The sequence below is a fragment of the Peromyscus leucopus genome, chromosome 17 (assembly GCF_004664715.2).
Source record: "Peromyscus leucopus breed LL Stock chromosome 17, UCI_PerLeu_2.1, whole genome shotgun sequence".
In the NCBI taxonomy this organism is placed as follows: domain Eukaryota; kingdom Metazoa; phylum Chordata; class Mammalia; order Rodentia; family Cricetidae; genus Peromyscus; species Peromyscus leucopus.
The window spans coordinates 1,180,429-1,200,994 of NC_051077.1; the positions used below are offsets into that span (position 1 = coordinate 1,180,429).

The 20,566-nt window shown below is 49.1% G+C and overlaps 1 protein-coding gene across 2 annotated transcripts in view; it reads right to left on the bottom strand.

Moving 5' to 3' along the window:
• Positions 1 to 20,566, bottom strand: part of Col4a1 (collagen type IV alpha 1 chain) — a 118,397-nt gene that overhangs the window by 31,274 nt on the left and 66,557 nt on the right. For both annotated transcript variants that reach the window (XM_037211578.1, XM_028872302.2), the window contains exons 3-24: positions 17,837 to 17,926; positions 17,695 to 17,739; positions 16,575 to 16,619; positions 16,418 to 16,480; positions 15,928 to 15,981; positions 15,781 to 15,807; positions 15,194 to 15,277; positions 15,050 to 15,112; positions 13,464 to 13,499; positions 12,889 to 12,930; positions 11,411 to 11,497; positions 10,448 to 10,474; positions 10,244 to 10,294; positions 9,568 to 9,612; positions 9,431 to 9,484; positions 8,052 to 8,093; positions 6,592 to 6,676; positions 6,199 to 6,234; positions 5,287 to 5,451; positions 4,106 to 4,201; positions 2,816 to 2,899; positions 2,260 to 2,330 (exon numbers count right to left, since the gene is read on the bottom strand). In XM_037211578.1, the coding sequence (XP_037067473.1) occupies positions 2,260 to 2,330; positions 2,816 to 2,899; positions 4,106 to 4,201; positions 5,287 to 5,451; positions 6,199 to 6,234; positions 6,592 to 6,676; positions 8,052 to 8,093; positions 9,431 to 9,484; positions 9,568 to 9,612; positions 10,244 to 10,294; positions 10,448 to 10,474; positions 11,411 to 11,497; positions 12,889 to 12,930; positions 13,464 to 13,499; positions 15,050 to 15,112; positions 15,194 to 15,277; positions 15,781 to 15,807; positions 15,928 to 15,981; positions 16,418 to 16,480; positions 16,575 to 16,619; positions 17,695 to 17,739; positions 17,837 to 17,926 (1,392 nt within the window). The remainder of the gene's footprint in view (positions 1 to 2,259; positions 2,331 to 2,815; positions 2,900 to 4,105; positions 4,202 to 5,286; positions 5,452 to 6,198; positions 6,235 to 6,591; positions 6,677 to 8,051; positions 8,094 to 9,430; positions 9,485 to 9,567; positions 9,613 to 10,243; positions 10,295 to 10,447; positions 10,475 to 11,410; positions 11,498 to 12,888; positions 12,931 to 13,463; positions 13,500 to 15,049; positions 15,113 to 15,193; positions 15,278 to 15,780; positions 15,808 to 15,927; positions 15,982 to 16,417; positions 16,481 to 16,574; positions 16,620 to 17,694; positions 17,740 to 17,836; positions 17,927 to 20,566) is intronic.

Genomic DNA, 20,566 nt, shown 5'->3' on the forward strand with positions numbered 1-20,566 from the left:
ACACAGTCCGGAAGTGCTACGTGAAATGGGGTGGCTCTCTTAACTGGTATTCTATAGAGTTAATGTACACAGATATGGACTTATAAATCCTGGAAGGAACTAGATGGTCTTTCCTTTCCTTGGACACTCAAGCCTTTCTACCATGTTATACGGCTGTCATTCCAGAACCACTCAGTGTCATTGGGATGATGTGCCCACAGGCCTGTCCCTCCTGTGTCTGAAAGGCTTTGGAAGAACCAAAGATTTCCACCTGCCTCCTTGATGTCTGCGATAAAGAGACGCTAAGGATTTAGGCAGAGACTCTCACGTTCTAATTTCTTTTCATTTATTTTACGTACATGGGTGTTCTGCCTACACAAATGCTGTGTACCTTAGGAGTGCCTAGTACCTATGAAAGCCAGAAAGAGGTGTTGGATCCCCTGGAGCTAAAGTTACAGATGGTTGTAGACGGCCACGTGGGTGCTAGGAAGTGAACCCAGGTCTCCTGGAAGAACAGCCAGTGTTCTTAACCACCTTGCTCCAGCCCCTTGATCTCTTCCAAAGTGGCACTGATGATGCTAAGATGTCTCGGCAACCTCTTTGGCACACAAAATCCTGATCCAAGATGCTTTTGAAAAGATGCCTCATCCAAAGCCTGTTTGATCCATGTCCCCTGCAGATCCATTGCTGCCTTGAAGGCCTGACACTGGCTGCTTTAATCAGGGGAGATGGGACAACTGTACTACCTTCTTCTGACACTGTCCACACAGCCCCTGGGCCAAGTCAGACACAACACGTTTTGACTGGTGGGTAAGTGCTCCCAGTACCTGTACTATTTATTCATTCCTAAAATCAAACAGTTGGCTTTCCAAGGCAAAGGTCACAAAACGCTAAACAGAAAGAAAAGCCACCGTCACACACGTTCACCTCGGCCTATGTCCCACTATTCCACGTCTTCCAGCCACATTCCAATCATGAGGACCACATCTGAAGCTGTGATCCAGCTTCAAATAAAGGGAAATGACTGTCTTGCCGGAAGCTGTTTACACACTCCTCTGCTTCCAGAGGCTTTGCTCATCTTGGGATAGTCAGGCTCCTGAAAGCCGGAGTCAAGCGTCTGTGCTCTGGATTTTTTTTCTTCATCCTGATGACTGCCCATATGTCCCTCCCCCTCACCTCTTTGTTCTTCTTGCATTTTTGTGATGTCTCAGATCGGAAGCTGAATGTCTGCCTTAGGTTCTAGCCAGAACAGAGGCAGGAAGGACCCCCGAGAAAGCTGGGTAGATGAAGGGGGAAGCGATGGGCAGAGGTGGACAGACACCTTCTGCTTCCTTCAAAGTTCTCCTCACTTTGATCCCCACCACGGATCGCTATTTGAACGTCTCCTCCGCTTAGAACTGTTTTAAACAACTGTGTCTCCTAACTCGGCCCTCGAGGCACCGGCGCCGTTCTAGGACACAGAGCTGGGACCTGACTTCAAAAGCAGGGCACCACTGGGCCATTTGGACTCTGCCTCCGTCCTGCTTTGATTCAGTTCTGCCCTGGCCTCACCGAGCAATATCCAAAAGCGAAGAATTTTAAAGAGTTTCATCAGAAAAGGGTAAGGCCAAATATGTACCTTTTGATTTCTAACAAAGAACACGGAGCTGAAAAGAAATACAGAAACCAGCGAGGCTTAGAGAGCGAGGGACGGGGTGAAGAAAAGCTTGCCGACAGACCAAGCGCACACAATTAAGTATTAAAGGTGGATCCCTTCCTTCTCTTCGCAGAGTGGCTCCTCTCAGGACAAACCTTAGCAGCTAGAATTCTGTTCCGCCAAAAGTTTTCATGTTCAACCTTATGAATTTATGTGGATTCACCTACAATCTGGAAAAGTCCTCCACAGAATAGATGCTGGTGACGTGGAATGTCACCTTCTCTCCCTCCCTCAACAGGGGCTCTTAGACTGAACCCATCCCTGACGAGATTTAAGGGGATGCCACTGGTAGCGGTCACGGGGAGAGGTGGCCACTGGTGGCACCATCTGAACTTGGGACCCTGTGGAGAGGACCCTGTGCCGTCCAGTGGAGCCTGAACACCGAGGTGAGATGCCTGCGGGGACGTGGACTGTGGATTAAGTCTCGCTTGTTCTCTGGGTCTCCCGTGTGAGCACGATCAAAGGATGCACCCACAGTCACTGGCTCAACCCCTGAAACACGCGGAGCAAGCACCCACGAGAATCCACGACTGTGGTTCCTACGGTGTTGACTTCAAACATGGGACTGATCTCCCAGCACTTACCGGTAGTCCTTCAATGCCATCCCTGCCAGGGAAGCCTCGGTCACCTTTGGCCCCTGGCTGTCCGGGGAAACCTTAGAGACAAAAGTACATAGTAGCTGTGAGACAAGACTTCCAAAGCCCCTTGCCCCAAACAAGACTCAACCACATCACAATCTTTCTGTGAAGTGGACTACCATTTTGAGGGACATCCAGAGCAGTAGATAAATCTAACTAAGACCGCCAAGACAGGCTCAGAGGAGCCTCACGAGCCTTGTGCACAAGTCAGTGAGACACATGGCTGCAGGGTCCCCCAACCTGCAACCCCAGCACCCCGGGAGACCGACATGCTGACTTCCCTTGAGCTGACTGACAGTGGAGTTGGGAGAACCACTCCGCCACTGTCCTGCCATGACAGCCCACGACACCACTGAGGCAGGTGGCCTTGACCACGGCTGTCCCCATGGGCTCACCCTGGGTACAGCTTCCATCCTCACTGCCATGCCTGTGCATTTGAGGGAGCCGGCATCGGACCCCAAGGCCGTCTCTAACATGTTTCATCCCACGCCCTACCACTTACCAATCTCTCCTGGGGGCCCCTGGGGCCCAGGAGGGCCTCGAAGGCCTTCTGTGTCACAAGCAAGGCAGCCTTCTCCTTTCTGACCTGGAGGAAAAAACATGGGGTGCTTAATGTATGGTTAATGTGTGACTAGCGTGTGCCTCATGTATGGTTAATGCATGTGCTTCATGTATGATGTGCCAACACAGCTGTGCTGCTGAGAGTGGACTCAGGAGAGAGTCCTGCAGGTGTTCCAGACACTTCTCCTTTCTCCATCCTCACTCTGGCCCATAGCACTGCCCATGAGTGAGGTATTCTCACCTCCATCCCACAGGGCCATGTTCAGTCCCCAGCATCACATCACACCACACACACACACACACACACACACACACACACACACACACACACAGCATCTCCTAGGATTCAGAGGATGAGTTGGATGGACAAGATTTCGGCTTCAAGAACTGCAGACATTGAATCTATCACAAAAATAGAGTAATTAATCTCAGTGAGTAGAGAGCATGTGGTGAGGACAGTTACGTGGCTGCCCTAAGATGTCCTCTGAAGCCATTTTCCATACAACGTTTAGACTTCTAAAGGGCCAAAATTCTTTATAGTCCAAGGCAGAAGTGGCCAGCCCTGGGGCTGGTTTTATGGGGCCCCAGTGTGTTCTGCTCCAAGGTTAACAAGCACATAAATATCGGAACGCCATTGTTTAGTCCGGGCTAAGTCAGTGCTCACAGCAACAGACTCCAGATCCGACTGCTACAGAGATAAATCAATGCCCTGCACTGACATCACAGCAAGCACTTGAAAGGGCAGAGATAAAATTGAGAGCCCCGAGTAAAGCGAGTTAATCCATCAACAGCAGGCTGCCTGCCCCAATTGCGCAAACACTTGAAAGGTCGCCAGGATCCCACGTATAGATCCCTGATTTGCCTTAAAGGAAGGACGTGTGTCCTTTGAGAAGGAAACTCTCAAGCTCGGAACTGAAAGCGTGTGGTATCAGTGGAGGCTTTAACACAAAAGCAGGACTGGATTCCCGATCCTGGGAGTGAGGGGAAAAGGACAGTGGTCTGGCCCTCATGGCTGAGTCTCTGCATCACTCCTCGTCATAGCTACAGCATCAACCTCATCTGAGCTGTGAACTGCATCTTCTTGGGAGCGGATGTGGAAGATCCCTAAATAAAGCAACAGGGACTGTGCCTGCGCCCTGCCCTAATCTGACAAAGCCTAAGCCAGTCGATCAGCACAAACGCAGCTACCATTTAAAAATAAAATAAAATAAAATAAATTAACATCTCTTACCTTTCTCCCCAACTTCACCTGTCAACCCAGGGTGTCCTGGAGTCCCGGGAGGACCCTGGTCTCCAGGTGGTCCAGGCTGACACTCCACAATGCCATCTGAAAGAAATGTTTAAAAACTGTTTAAAAAGATACAGCCAGGCACTCTCACTCTCTCCCAGTCTGACCCTTGATTATCAAACCAAAATACATGAGGCTGATTTGAACATTTTAGGAATTCAATCCTCATTTACTTCCAAATGAGCCTGTGATTTTTTTAACTCGAAAAACAAAGCCAACACAGAAAACAGGCGGTTCTGGATGGAACGTCTCCAGGATGTCCAGACCTCATCCTCATTTTCCACATTTCAAAAGTCACCAAAGAGGAGGAAGTTCCATAAAGCCACATAGAATCTGTCCATTCTCCCCACCGGAGAGTCACACTAATCCTTTCCCAAGGGAGCCGCCCATCCGGACTCAATCACTCCCCTGGCCCTTATCTATCTTCCTTGCCAGCCTCATCCTGGGAACTTCCTTCCCAGACGGGCTTGAGTTCTTGGAATCAACGTCATCAGAGCTCTAAGCTCATAACCCTTCTGGGACCAGCCACACACAGGGGTCCCACTGCAGACCCCCATCTACAGCCCACCATGGTGAGCACCCCCAGATCGGGTTCCTACTGCAGATACCCACTACAGCTCACCCTGGTTTTAGCCCAGAAGTCTAATATGCTCCCATATTAAATCTTCTGGAACTTTCTTATACTTATTGAAATGAGATCACGGCATCACAATAAGCCAATCATGAGCTTATACTTCATGCTCAGCTTTTCTTGAAAGCCAATATAGGAAAACTCCATCTAGTCTGCATTATGCCGTGACATATTCTAGTGCAATCTGTCCCCTGTGTGCTCTAAGTAGCATTATGCAGTCTCTCTACATGAAGCAGAATCCATTCAGCTGTCACTCAAGGTGAAACTAATCACCCTGCTTACCTTTAACCTCCGATGCCAGGGGACTTAGAGCTGGTTAATGAGCCGCCTTTCCCTTTAAGTCTATTTTATTGTTGGTGATAATTTTTTTTGTAGCATAGTTAATTTTGTAAAACTATTCAAGCAAAAAAATGAATAACTAGCATCGGTCACAGTGCCCGCCCAGCTCTGCCCTAGGCTCCCAGCATTTGATGGGACACACACGGGCACTTACTTGTGTGGCCTGGCTGTCCAGGGGGTCCAGGGGGGCCAGGAGGCCCTGGGGCTCCATCTCTTCCACTTGGTCCTGGTAAAGACACACCTGGGACTCCCTGGTCACCTTTTTCTCCTCTTTCGCCTGGGAAGCCAGGAGCACCAAGCTGGCCTGGAACGGAGGGGCCTGCAAGCAGCATAGGGGATCACATAAATAGCCTGAAGGCAGCGTGACAGTTGTCTACACTCCATCCATGTCTATCTGGGTCCTCACTGAGGGGGCACTCCAGGTCGGCACAACCCAGTAAGTCCTGAGGTCAAGCCGGGCCAGGCTTGAAGACAAGGTGAGGTTAGGTCTGGAAATGCAGAGTCCACGTCTGTCACTCCACACGCTGAGGTGCTAAGGGGTCACAGAAGGTGGCCTGATGGTGGGGACTCTGGGCAGTACAGCTCAGGGGGGCCACACACAGCCAGCCCTGCTGTCCTGGGGAAGGAACAGCCACATGGGGAGCCCAGCAAAGACAGAAGGACTCTGGAAGCCTCCGCACAAGTGCCGAGCACAGAGAGAGATGCTGGAGGAAGACAAGGGGATGCCATGCCATCCGCCTGTGTTAGAGGGAACTACAGCCCAGCAGCTGGAAGAACTCTGGCAGAGCCAAGACTCATGTGAAGCCAGACGTGCACCCGGAGGGCCAGCCCAGAGGACAAGTCAGTGTCCCCTGGGAAACAAGCAACTGCTGTCTACGTGTAAGCCTACGAACGGGGAACGACACACTAACCTGCGTCTGTGAAATGTAAAGCAAACACACACGAGGGGGCACGGGCCCCCATAACTAGGGACACGAGCTGCAGCCTGTCTCATGCACCTCGCTCGTGTGACAGACACAGGGGCAGACACTTCACAGAAAGTGCCACAAGACGCAAGGACGCTTACCTGGAGGGCCTGGCTGGCCTTGAATTCCAGGGTAACCTTGAAAGGGAAGAGAGAATTGGACAAAGTGAGGTGAGGTCGTTCATGCAGCAGACACTTCGTTTCTCTGCCATGGTCTAGCCAGGGCTACTTGAAGGCATCCACAATCGAGGGTGATGGGAAGACAGAACCGGAGTCCCCCAGAACATCCCCTGCAGAGCATCCCCTGCAGAGACAGCATCCTCAAGAAGCCACGGAGGAAAAGGGCTCCTGGGCACATGACAGTGAGATTGGGAGCTAGAAAGGAGCAAAGGAAGGAGGAGGAGGGGAGGGAGGAAGGGAGAGAGGGAGGAAAGGAGGAAGGGGAAGAGGAGAGGAAAAGAAAGGGGGCAAGAAAGCAGGCAAGCTGCAGCCTACCTTTAGGGCCTGGCTCTCCTCTTAACCCTGGTGTTCCGGGGTGGCCTCGCTCTCCTTTCTCTCCCAGCGGCATGGTGCCAATCACCTGCATTAAAGCACGGGTCACCGCTGGTACAGGAGTAGCCGACGGCGCACCGCACCATATACTGTACCGCCTCATGGAAAGTGGATGCGAAGACGGAGTGGTGGTGTGTGGAGGGAGCAGGGATGGGTCTGGAGAGCCACAGAGTGAGGGCCAAGGACCGCTGTGTGTGGAACCGACAGGCAGTTCTGCTGGCTTGCACACTGCCCTCGGCAGTGGCGATGGTCTCCCTCAGTTAGCTAAGGCCTAGTCTAAAATGTGCAAATGCATCCAAGCCACGAAATGCACGGCTTGCTTCACAGTACAACAGAGGAATGCCCGTCGGGATTTTTCTGATGTACAGGGCAGGGACACACACTATTTTTCCCCCTTTTACTGGAGAATATTGTTTCTTGAAAGATCAAGAGGGCACAGATTTCCTGAAAGATCACAGTCACAGACCAGGAAGAAAGCATGGCCCACCTCACCAGCCAACCTCACCGAGAAAAGGAAACCTGGCTCAGCATGATCCTGAATCCCCACAGGGCAAAGAAAAACGGCAGAGTCAAGCAGGGACACCATCTTTACAGTATCCCTCCGCATCAACTAAATGAGGGGACACTCTTGAAAGTGCCCCTAAGGAGCTCTGACCCAGCCGTTCTATATACTCATGTATCAAAAATCACTGTACATTCCAAGTACGTGTAAGCTTTGTCAATTAAAAAAACACACACACACACATGAAGTAAAAACCTTTAAAACTAAATAATACGCTGTGTGGGTGGGACTGAAGTGAGATGAGGACCCGCCCACCCAAGGGGCAAGTCACAGAGGAGGGGAGAGCCGCAGGTATGCTGGGCTCATCCGGGCATTCGGAGGGCAGGAGCCCTGTTGCTGAAATGTGGCCTCAGGAAGGATGACTCTGGCCCCCGAGTCGTCACCCACACAGCGAGTGGCACAGTCCTGCACCCACAGCACCCGCAGCAAACAGGACAGGGATGCCCACCATTTCAAAAACTGATCTGGGACAGAATAGCTGAAACGACAGTGGGTTCGAATGCACACGAACAAGGAGCGAATGCTACTTAGGAATCAAAAGTTGTTTTGCTAGAACAGTCAGGTGATGGTTGACTGCTCCTCCTACTAAATTTTCCTTGACGGACAATTAAAAAATAAAAAAATAAATAAATAAAAACAGGTTTCAAAATAGGTCTGCTAGGTCACCCATGTGCAAAGTTTTTCATTTCCAGAGGTAAAAATGATAAAAGTGTGATTGTCAAAATCAGAATAACTCATACGGCAGGCAGGTACCCGCTTCAGACAAGAGCATCAGGCAAGTGGAAGTTGCCGAGTATCCTAGGCAACCCGGGGCCCATCTCAAACACACTGTATTACTTACCGTTCCAGGGGGGCCCGGAAGTCCAGCTTCACCCTTCTCTCCCTGCAGGGAACATGCACCGTTACTTGCGGCCTCACCACATAGAGGACCATGCAGAAAGCTAGTCAGCAATTTTCTGGCAAAACAGAAGTTGGTGCCACACAACCCCCCAGTCATCATCCTCGCCCACCCTCTCCCTCTGGGACTGGCTCGGTCACTCTGTAGGAGCCCAGCTCATCTGGGTCACACAAAGGTGACATGGGAATAAAGTGGAAGGCTGAAGAGACAATGGTCACCCTCCTAAGTGGCAGCCGTCCTGAAGGGCCGTTAGGAGAGCCTTTCGAAGTAGAAGGGTTCTTTTCTAAATTGCTATGGAGCACAGTATCTAACTCTAATTCCTCATGGGTTTTTTTGGGTTTTTTTAATGTCTGGATTTACACTGGACGTCCCAATATGACCTCCAGTGTTGACTTCAAACACGTTTAAAATTATCTAGAACCCAACCAGCGGAAGGCACGGATGTTAAAAATGTCTACACAGAACTACTTTGTGGATGTCCTCACAGATGAGAGCCTCCTTATTTTCACTAACAAAACACGGTTCGTTTTAAAAAGAAAGATGTGGGTCAGTGAGATGGCTCAGTGGCTTAAAAGGGCTTGACGTCAAGCCGGCAACCCGGGTTCAATCCCGGGACCCACACGATGGAAGGGGAGGACGGATCTCTCACCAACTCCAACCTCCACACGTGACACATGTGCCTACACACCGTCAACCAATCAACTTTTTAAGTTTTAAGAAGAAAGGGGCTGGAGAGATGGCTCAGGGGTTAAGAGCACTGGCTGCTCTTCCAGAGGTCCTGGGTTCAAATCCCAGCACCCATGTGGTGGCTCACAACCATCCGTAATGAGATCTGGTGCCCTCTTCTGGCCTGCAGCCAGAACACTGTAAACATATAAATAAATAAATAAATAAATAAATAAATAAATAAATAAATAAACAAACAAACAAATAAATAAATAAATAAATTTAAGAAGAGAAAAGGGCAAGACGGGCCCGCAAACCCGTGCTGTAGAAGGGACACACAGGTGTTCACCGAGGAACGGGAGGGAGCGGAACCCGGCCAAGCTTTCTTTTCTTTCGATTTCTCTTTCTTACTTTATAACCAGGAAAATTTAATCTCTACAAAAAAGACAGAAGCCTGGCCACGTGGGTCACGTGACAGTCTTCTTTTAAATAATTCATCAACCCTGGGAAACTCAACCAACTGTGTTGAACCCACACAGAGTAGAAATAGTTTCTCCCCTCGAGTTCAGAGCTCTCTGTCATAGCAAACAAATGAGCAAGCTTCTAGGATGAGTGACCCAGTAGAGGTAAAAACTCAAAACAACATCAGCACGCACCTGAGGGCCCTGCCGTCCTGGGAGTCCTGGGTACCCGGAATCACCAGGAAAGCCCTGAAAGGAAAGAAGGGAAAGGATGCTCATCGGGGGAACAGCGACCCTTGTCCACTCAGAAGCTGCAGAGGGTGGAGACTTACCGGGCTCCCCTTTTCTCCTTTCTCGCCATCTTTTCCAGGCTTTCCCTGCACAATAAAGAGGTAGACATGAGTCTTCCACAAATTACTATGGCCACACCACAGCTCTATTCATCTCTCTCCCTTGTGAAGTACAAGACAGGCAGAGAAGAAGGCCACGTGAGCTGATGGTTCACCAGAAAGGAAGATGGCTCAGTTTCTGAAGAGCAGAGAGCACCCAGCTACAAGGTCAATGTCTTAGGCACCAAGGGGTTATTTTGTCACTGGCAATGAGCACAGAGGCTGCTTCTTTCCACATGTGACTTCAGGGAGGCATCAGATGTTCCCAGCACCTGGCAGCTAGGAGGATATTCTACTGCTGTGTCCAGACAGGGAGAAGGGTGTGAGCCTGTCAGGGCCCCAGCCACACACACAAGCCTGGCATGCAAGGGAGTCGGGGGATTCGGATCTGGTGTCAGGAAGATCAACAAAAACACCTAAGCACAAGATGGGTAAACGTCCCCAGGGGACAGGCACAGGCAGTCCTTCCAAAGCCTTCCCTAGCAGACTCAGTGGAGTCTGAGAAAGAAATCAGCAAACTGTACAGGTGTATCCATCCTTCCGTTCCGTTTCTATGAGTCTGGGCGTTAGAGGGGAGTGTGTTTACAGTGAGGAGTGGACAGATCCGGGAAGCACTTACCCGAGGCCCTGGCTTCCCGGGTTCACCTTTCTCACCAAACCCTGGTGCTCCCTAAAGAGACAAGAGGAGACAGAGTTAGACTCATTGATATATGCAAATACAACAAGAAGCCAGGCACACTTTGGCTTTGGTAGGAAATACCAATACCAGAATGTATCCTCCTTCACATAAAAATAATAATAGCAAAAGGGCCAGAGTACTCACCTGGAATCCAGGTTCACCTTTCTGACCCTAAAAGAATTGAGGGATTGGGGAAAGACAGATCAGTATCATCAAATAGCTAAATCATCCACCTAATGGCTAAATCACCCACCTAATGGCTAAATCACCCACCTAAAAGCCATGTCATACTTTCACTGCTCCCCCCCCTTTTTTTTCTCTCCTTCCTTTCTTTTCTTCGAGATAGGATCTTTTGATAAAGTTCTGATTGGCCTGGTATGTAGCCCAGAACTTGTGGCAATCCTGCTTCAGCATTCTTAGTGTTAGGACTGCAGGGGTGCACTACCATGCCTGGTTCAGTTTTTCAGATGCTACATCAAACATATGAAGAAAAAAAAAATCCAGGCTGCAGAGATGGCTCAGCTATTAAGAGCACATACCGCTCCTGCAAAAGGCATGAGCTTAGGTCCCAGCTCCACACAGTGCTGCTCACAACCACCTGTCACTCTAGCTCCAGAGAGGGGCAATGCCACTGGCCTCTGTTGGCACCTGTACACACATGCACAAACTTACAGACACACACACACACACACACACACACACACACCCCTGAAAAAAAATATTCTTTTTCACCTATATTAACAAAAGATGTGTACTGGCCTCCAGTAGCCCCTTCCTGGCACGGCTTGGGCTACCCTGGTGAAGGATGGGCCATGGCCTCCTCCTAGCCCTCAGTTGGACCCCTCCCATCCACGCAGTCTCTCCTTAGTACCAGGCTTATTTTTTAAGAAACCCTTTGTTAGGTGAATTGGCACAGAATAGTCCCAGGACAGTCACTTCTGTTCTCAGAGCTACTCAACTTCACGGGACAGGGCACCTATAAACCCACTTCCCAGGGCAAGATTGGTCATGGCTGGAGAATCTGCATTTTGATCCAACTTCTCTTCCTCCCTCAGAATTTGTCTAACATTAGAAAGCAGACATCCACTGAACAGAGCTCAGGCGTACCTTTTCTCCAGTTGGGGCAAAGTCTCCTTTTTCCTTAACTTGTGCCTGTCCGGGTACTCCAGGGGGGCCGCTGACCCCCTGCTCGCCCTGTTCATGTCAAAAGTGGAGGTTAATTAGGTATGAAAACAGAACAAGAACTGAGATAGGGCAGTAAAAGCCAGAGGTTAAACACTAGCACTCTATCCTCTCATAACAGGAGTCTTGACTTCTGTAGGAAAACAGACCAGTGGGTATCTACAACCAGAGAAGTGTGTTTCCCAAGCTTGGGAGCCTGAGCAGCTGCAGGACACATCAGGGCATGCACCAGCACACACTACTGCATCAGTGATGCATGCACCAGCAGACCACTGTGTCAGTGAGAACTCACACCAGCTGGGCATGCACCTGCACACACCACTGTGTCAGTGAGAACTCACACCAGCTGGGCATGCACCTGCACACACCACTGTGTCAGTGAGAACTCACACCAGCTGGGCATGCACCTGCACACACCACTGTGTCAGTGAGAACTCACACCAGCTGGACATGCACCTGCACACACCACTGTGTCAGTGAGAACTCACACCAGCTGGGCATGCACCTGCACACACCACTGTGTCAGTGAGAACTCACACCAGCTGAGCATGCACCTGCACACACCACTGTGTCAGTGAGAACTCACATCAGCTGGGCATGCACCTGCACACACCACTGCATCAGTGAGAACACACACCAGCTATGCATGCACCAGCACACACCACTGCATCAGTGAGAACACACACCAGCTGACAGGAGATTGGCATGAATGGGGAGGGTCTAGGTGAGCCAAAATCAAGAGCACCATTAGATTCTCCTTCCTCGGGCAGCTTAGCAGCTAGCCACGCTTGGAACTAAAGGGGAAGTCGGCCAGATACGAACAAGAGCCGAAGACTTCAACAGTAGCAAGCATTAGCCCAGGCTCTGTCCAGACCCACCCTGTCTGGCATCTCCTGGTGGTAGTTGCACACACCGGCTTGCACACCCAAAGATAGGGCAGCAATTATAATCATGCCCCGTTATCTTACCCAGGGACACCACTAGAGAGCACAACAAGGGACCAGGGGTCCACTGCTTGCCCTTCTTGCCAAGAAAAGGATGTTTGTCCAGTTTTCACCACCACCCTGCTTCCCACGGCACACATCTCTGGTACCCATCTGGTCCCCGAGCGAGACAGTTACCACCTACATCACCACCTCCTCACAATGGCTGCTCTCATGGTTGGGTTTAATAGTTATGTTACTAAGAGGCCAACATTTAAATTTCACTCTTTTGAAGTGAACTTGAGATCTGAAGAACGTGCTGACGGAGCCCTGTTTGGATAAGGGAACTCGTTGTCCTTGCGTCACTGGGCGCCACCATCGGCCTCACTTCCTGGAATAAACTGTAAATCCTAGCAGCTCATCCATGTCCCCTCCAGACTCAAGAACACGCAGAGGAGCCGCAATGGGGACTCAACTCACCTTGTCACCTTTTGGTCCTTGGAAGCTGGAGCCCATCTGTCCCTGTTGGTTACAAATTACACTTTATTATTAAGGCTGTCTATCACATCGGCCAGACATCCTAAAAGCTCCACACAGATGAGGCCAGAGTTAGGCTTCAAACAATAGTTTTGTCCTAAAACACCATAAGCTTGGCAAGGAAAGCCAAACTTATGCAATAACTGTGCAATGGTCTTTACAAATATAATAAAGAATTTGTTAATATAAGAGTTTTAAACTCTGGGCTCAGAAAGGTAAGGGAATGATCAATGAATCTAAAGTAATAGCTAAGGGATGAGTAGATGAAATTGGAGGGTCTCAAAGATGATGATAAGGAGGAGAATAGTAGATGAATGCTAGATAATAGAAAAATGACTGACAGATGATAATAGAGATGGACAGACAATACATCATACTGACAGGCAGTCCCATAGGCGAGTGAGAATGAGGCAATTTTCCAGAGCTCTTCCCAGTAACTTACAGAAGGGATCATGGCAATCTCACCACAGTCCTATAGTAAGGCTGGAAGTAATAAATAAATGAAAAAACATCTTTACCTTTTCTCCGGGAGGGCCAGGAGGGCCTGGGGGACCCTGTAAGAGAGAGCATTTTAGTTAAGTAATATTCAAAACCAGCCATGATCTGGAAAATGAAGTACCCCTACACACACACACACACACACACACACACACACACACACACACACACACACGGCTTTTGTTGAAGGCACGGTCCTCAGCTGGTGGCATTGAGAGGTGACTGCACCAGGGGATGCTTAACCACTGATGAGTCTTTAAGGAAGGGACCTGCGGGGGTGGGGAGGCATGGTTGGAGGATGCCAATCACTAGGGTTGTTCCTCTGAAGGAGGCATCTTGTCCCCACACCGTTCCCCTGTTCCTCTGCATGTCACCTCACGTTCCCCACCACAACGTTCTGCCTCGCCACAGAAACCACAGAATCTAGGACTGCGTGATGCAACCCCTCCGAATCCGTGAGGCAAGACCAATCTGTCCTTCCTGGGAACTGTCTTCTTCAGGTGCTTTGCCCAACAAAGGGGAAAAAACGGGCATGCACAGTCTTCCGTTCTGACGTCATCCTGCGACTCTTGTTGTTGGCGGGATGACGGTTATGACACAGACCGATAAAGCTTTGGAAATAGCCAGTTGTGGGTCAGGACAATCATGAGGAGGGGCGGACGTCCCTCCAAGGCTAAGGACTGCCCCTCGGATGCTGAAGGCCAGAAGGTACCAGCCTGAGCTCCAAGCTGGAGCTGCCCACCTGGGAACAGTACTTCCCACTTTAGATACAGGTTTGAAAAACCAATTCTTTCGGGGAGTAGACTGTGGTGATGCCAAAAAAAAATGGTCCCATATTTGCAAGAAAATTTCAGAATGCTTCCCACAATCATTAAAAAAAAAAAAAGAAAAGAAAAAGAAAAAGCCAGGCACTCTGTAATATAAAAGAAGCCATCGAATGGGTTCTATTTACACAGGTGAAGAAAACAATATAAAAAGAAAAGAAAAAGATTAAATTTACAGTATAAGCCGAGGCTTTTGGAGAGGATGTTCAGTCGGGTCGTGTGCAAGCCGCAAACTCGATCACCTCTGTCCATTCCTTGCACACTTGGTTCTTAGTAAACAAGTCTTTTAACACTAATTTCCCTGTGCTCTGAAAATGAGGGTGTAGGAAAGGTCTCCCTCCTTCTGCACAGAATGTCTCTGTGCAGAGGCCAGGGGTAGGGCAGCCTCCTCAATGTCACCTCCAGGTGCTCAGGTCATCTCAGGGTCCTCTCCAGGTCTGTGCCCCGCCCCGAACTGACCCTTAAATTCCGGTATACCTCTGCCTCTGCCACCCATCTCCCCTGCACAAAGGGCAGAGCCCACCCTAGTGACCTTGAGTCTGGCTTCCACTGTGCCTGAACTCATAGATAGCCAATAACCCTGACACACAGACAGGCAATCTGTCCCAGGATGTCTTGAGAGGCCACAGGAGAAAGCTTTTCCCACAGCTCTGGGAACTGGGAGCTGGAAGCTTCAGCCACACTTTTTCATAACAAAGAAGCTGAACTAAGAAGTGCCCAACGGGGCAAGATTCTCAGTCAGTTCCACATCTCTTCTCCAAGTGACTATCCTCAAAACTTACCGGTGGTCCAGTAAATCCTGGAGGACCAACAGGTCCCTGGAGTCCTGGTACTCCTGGTGGGCCCTACAGTTGCAGGAGAAGAGAACCAATTACAAAATTGCAGTCCAGCCAGGGGGTAACTGTGTGTATGCAGCAAAGGCTTACCGGCATCCCAGGGATACCAGGGAATCCTCGTTCCCCTTTCAACGGTATTCCATGGGTGAAGCCGAGAATTTCACCAGGGTCTCCCTAGAAGAGGAGAAAAGGGAAAAAAAGATGCAAATATTGATAGACATGCAAAGAAAATTGGAATCCACTCAATACTGGGGGTGGGACTTAGACCTGGGGAGCTGGGGAGACACTGGACAACTTTGAAGGTTGTTCCTCAGGAACCATCAAGCTTGGTTTTTGTTTGTTTGGGTTTTTTTTTGTCTGTTTGTTTGTTTTGTTTTGTTTTTTCTTTTTTTCTTTTTTGTTGTTGTTTTGTTTTGTTTTTTCTTTTTTCTTCCACTGGCCTAGAGCTCACCAAGTAGACCAGGCTGGCTGGCCAATAAATGCCAGTGGCCTATGCCAGAATCACTTCCTGAATTCTTCATGTGGCTCACAGCCACATGCTCACCTAAGTCTCTCTGTGTGATTTATACATCCTTTTCATATAACAGAGTTCAGGACATTTGTTTGGAGTGTTTTCAATCGATTTATGAGGAAACCAGGTAAATGGAACAAAATTAATTAAATTAAATTAAACATACCTTCATTCCTGGTAACCCCGGTGGCCCCTAGAAAAGAAAAAGTTTAGCTATTAGTTTTGTTTCTCCAAAAACATTAGTAGTAGCAAGATATGAGCACCAAAACAATCATTAGAAAAAGAAAGCCTATTTGAATAATCATCTACTCACAGGATTCCCGCTGAATCCAGGCAAGCCGGGAGGACCGAGCGGCCCTCTCTCTCCCTAAGAGAGATGGAAAATGTCACTCACAGATGCACACCCCAACACTTCACAACAGACATCACCATGCCACCAGCTGCTCTGGGAGCAGCATGCATGGTCTGTTACAAGTGAGACACCAGGCGCCACTTCATGGAGGGAACACCACACCCCCCCAGCAAGAAGACAGAAACTAAAGACTCAGGGCATCAGATTTGGGGTTGATTGAGTAGCTGATTCCAGGTAAAAATTTTAATAGAACAATTTTAAGCTAAAACGTTCAAGTGGAAAGGAACTGCTATTTAATATTAATATTAATTTAATATTTAACATGGGGAAACTGCATTTTCTCATCCGAGAAAGCAAGCTTCCAGATAAGTAACTTCCCAGTGACTGAACCGATGCTCCTGTGTGAAGCTACATGCACACGCACAAGGGAAGGTCTCGGGTTTCAGCCTACCTTTGTACCGTTGCATCCTGGGATACCTGGAGGACCTGGAGGACCATCTTGGCCAGGAATACCCTGCAATCAATCAAAGGAAGAAGTCAGCAAAAGAGGAACTCACCAGGTGGTAGGATATTTCACGAAATCGATGCATGTATTTTTGTATACGTACAGGAAGTCCAGGGTTCCCAGGGTAACCAGCTACTCCAGGAGGTCCCTGTAAAGATAGAACAAAAGCCTTTCAACCAACTCCAGGGATGCCATATTACCCACTTCATACCTTCCCAGTTAAAGATGCTTAGAACATGAGCACTGAGCAGAGAGCATTCTGGGAAGGAGGCAGAGACCCAGCAAAAGGTGCAGGCCTCAAGGAATTGTGAAAAACACACTACTTCTTGTCTCTAAAATGGAAGCGTGAACACACAAAAATAACATTGTCCTCATTGAATCCCTTGTAGTATCTGATGTAGTATATTAATGTCTAATTCACGTTAAAATCATAAACACTTTATGAAAAAGTGTTTGTGGGATAAACTTCAATTTATTTGTAGTGAGAGCCCTTATCTAATTCCTAAACAATCAAGTACGGTCAACTACATCCAGAGAGTGGCCACGTTTCCCCTCTCTCTGCCCCATGAGCCCATGGGAATGCCAAGGAGTGCCACAGACACCGCCGTCCCGCCTCCTTCTTCCCTGGGTAACCACAGCCAAACACTTCAAGCCACTGCCCTACGTTTCTGTGTTCAGTGCCTCTGAAGAGCATCATCCGTACCCTCCAGAAATGATGCAGTAGAGAAAATAAACAAGTTGGGCTCTGAAAATGTCTCTATACATTCAATGATGTTTTCTCCCTCAAATGACTTTGGACAGATAATTAACCACCCCCTCTTCCAAATTAAAATGTCTATAAGGGGCCCTTGAAGAAGAAGGAGCAGGAGTGAGCAAGCTCATACAGCAAAGGAATTCTGCCTACGTACATAGCAGCCCACAGGTAAGAAGGGTGATAGCCCATGATAGCCCACAGGTAAGAAGGGTGAGGGCCCACGGCAACCCACAGGTAAGAAGGGTGGTGGCCCACAGCAGCCCACAGGTAAGAAGGGTGAGGGCCCACGGCAACCCACAGGTAAGAAGGGTGGTGGCCCACAGCAGCCCACAGGTAAGAAGGGTGGTGGCCCACGGCAGCCCACAGGTGAAGCAGAGGAGAAAGCAGAGAGGAAAGGAAGGAAGGCAGCCCCTGGGTGAAGGTTGCTCTGGGTGCCTAGGTCCCCAGGGTCACCAGCCACTGTACTCACTCTTGTCCCTTTGGTGCCAGGAAGCCCAGGTTCTCCAGCATCACCCTGCAACAGAACAGAGGTTCCATTAGGATGGCTCCTGTCACTGTCACAGGACTGGAAACACCTGCAATTGTCCCTCCTCCACTCCGGTCAAGCTCACCTTTTGTCCTGGTGGTCCATGCGGTCCCTCAGGTCCTTGCATTCCAGGAAACCCAATGACACCTTGTAACCCTGGAAATCCTCTTTCTCCCTGCAGAAAAGCACAGAGGTCAGATGGGGGTGGGGTGGGGCGAGAGAAAGGTTCAGTCAACTGTGACAGATGCGTGGGAGTGTCAACTTGGCCAAGTAGGAGAGTCCAAAACTCTGGCTGTGCCTGCAAGGTGTTGCTCTAAAGACAGCATCTGCATCAGAGGCAGAGTGAGGAAGACCTGCCTCCGAGTGAAGAAGGCTGGAACATCAGCCAGCGGAGGCCCTAACAGAGTCACAGCAGAGCAGAAGGGAGTTCTGGTGCCTTCTGGGCTGACACCAATCTTCTTCTGTCCTTGACATGACAAGTCAGGTGCCCAGTCTTCAGACTCACAGACTTTGCCAGCAGTTCCCAGGTTCTCAGGCTTGTGGCCTTGGATGGAACTACATCACTGGCTTCCTGAAGTCACCGGCTTTCAGGTGATACATGGTACAACTCATCAGCTCCCAATCAGAGCAGTCAAATTTAACAACAAATCTCACCTACCTACCAACTCACCCTATATCCATCATCCATCCACCCATCCACCCACCCAGCCAGCCATCCATCCACTCATTGATCCACCCACCCACCCACCTACCCACCCATCCACCCATCCATCTACTCATCCAACCACCCATCCATCCATTCATCCATCTACTCACCCACTCATCTGTCCACACATCTATCTCCCCTTCCATTTGCCCTTCCATATCCATCCACTCACATATCTGCCTACCTCACACATCCACGTACCCATCTACTCATCACCCATTTACACATACATCCAATAAGCCATCCATCTTCCCATCCATGTACACATTTATCCATCTTTCCATCCATCCATCTACCCACCAATCTGCTCAGCCTCCCAGCTGCTTTGCCAAAGGAAATGGACTAAAGCATAGGCCTTTCTCAGTACCACTCAACACTGTAAGAGTCCACCATGAGTGTCTGACAATGGATGATGAAGCCCTCTCCAGGTGCTCTATGTTAAGTTCTTAATATTTAACACCTGACACAATGTTTTGTACATACTAAGAGCTATATAATATGCAAAGTCTATAAACTAAAAATAATTAAGTTTTTTTTTCAGTGAATTGATTATATTGGCACCTTTTTGTTATCAATAGATGACATGTTGTGATCTCTCAGAAATGCTGACAATCAGAGTCTAAGTTCTGATCTCAGCACACAAATGATCAATAGTTTGATAGCGGGCTTGGATCACGCTCCTTTTCAAAAGTAAACTTTTCAAAGGAAAGATCAAAATTTACTGGTGGCCTCTGCCCCAACCCAGAAAAGAAATGAGAGACGGGATGTTTCAAATAAGGATTATCATTCATGGTATAAACGTTTGACAGGGGCTGGAATACACTGGGAAAGAACAGACAACGGTGAGGAAAAACTGTGAGACTCTGGACCTTCAGCTGGCCTGCCAAAGATGAGTGAAAATAAGTCCGGGGAGAGACAAAAGGAATCCGCGGACTAGGAAATAAGGGCTCGAGAAAGGCCCAGGGGGGCTGGGGCGGGATGTCAGGCCTTGTGGTGGAAACACTGGCGAGGTGAGAACACACAGGAAGGAGGGGCCAACCTTTGACCCCGGAAACAGTGTGCATTCTGTAGCAAAAGGGAGAGAGGGGCCTGATGGAGAGACGTTTTAGAAAGATTGCCATATTTTGATTGTCAATTAAAATAAACACCATAAGCCCCTCTTCTCTGCTGCAGGTAACCTGTGATAGCTGACTTCAGAGCAGATGGTGCCTCGGAGCTGGCCAGCGGGATTGCCGAAGACTCAGTGCTCTTTCCTCCAAACTGTCCAGTGGTCCTGGCAGTGCCAGGTGTCTCACCAATCCCCCGGGTCTTTACAAATAGTGTGATGGCGACCCCTGGCTTTCATGGGTCCATTTCATTGGAGCCTGAGTGAGAAGTCTAGAAATTGCATGTGACTAAGTTAGGGGCAGTATTTTAAAATTCAAAGGAGAGGGGATTTAGTAAATTCCTATACTGTGGAAGCACTCTTGGGCCAGCATCAATGGAATCTACTAGAAGGAGCCAATTCAAGCACACTATGTGCCCTCGAATGAGGTTTGACCTGGATGCTGGATCCTTCTCCCGGATATCTAGTGAGTGCTGAGGAAGGAGACCTCTCAGTCTTGTCCAAATGCAGGGTGAAACAGACACACTCCCCCTCAGACTGTCATGACGGTGGCACCATGCAACCACAGGAATTGCTGACTGCAAAGACGCTGTCGTTCGATTCGGGTCACCAAATTGGAGTGCCCCGTTTTCAGACGTCGAAAAGCGCTGCTCAAAATAGAATACAACTGAACTGTGAACAGCTGGCCCCCAAAATAATAAAAATCATAAAATCAAAATTGAATTGTATCTCCTCAAATAGCCCAACAGGAGCCAGGGAGGAACAGAGAAGGGCAGGCCATTGGAGGACTTTCTAGTGCGTCTGCGGAGTATTTTTAGTACTTAATTGATATTGGCAGGATCACCAGAAGACCAACAGAGATAAGATTTTTTTTATTTCTCATTTTAATCATGGAATGAGCGCAGTGGGGACGGGAGCCAGACGAACTGATTCCTACCAGATTTTCACTGAGTCAGCTCTGACCCAGAATTAGAAATGAAGTCAGCCCACCCCAGGCCTTTCCT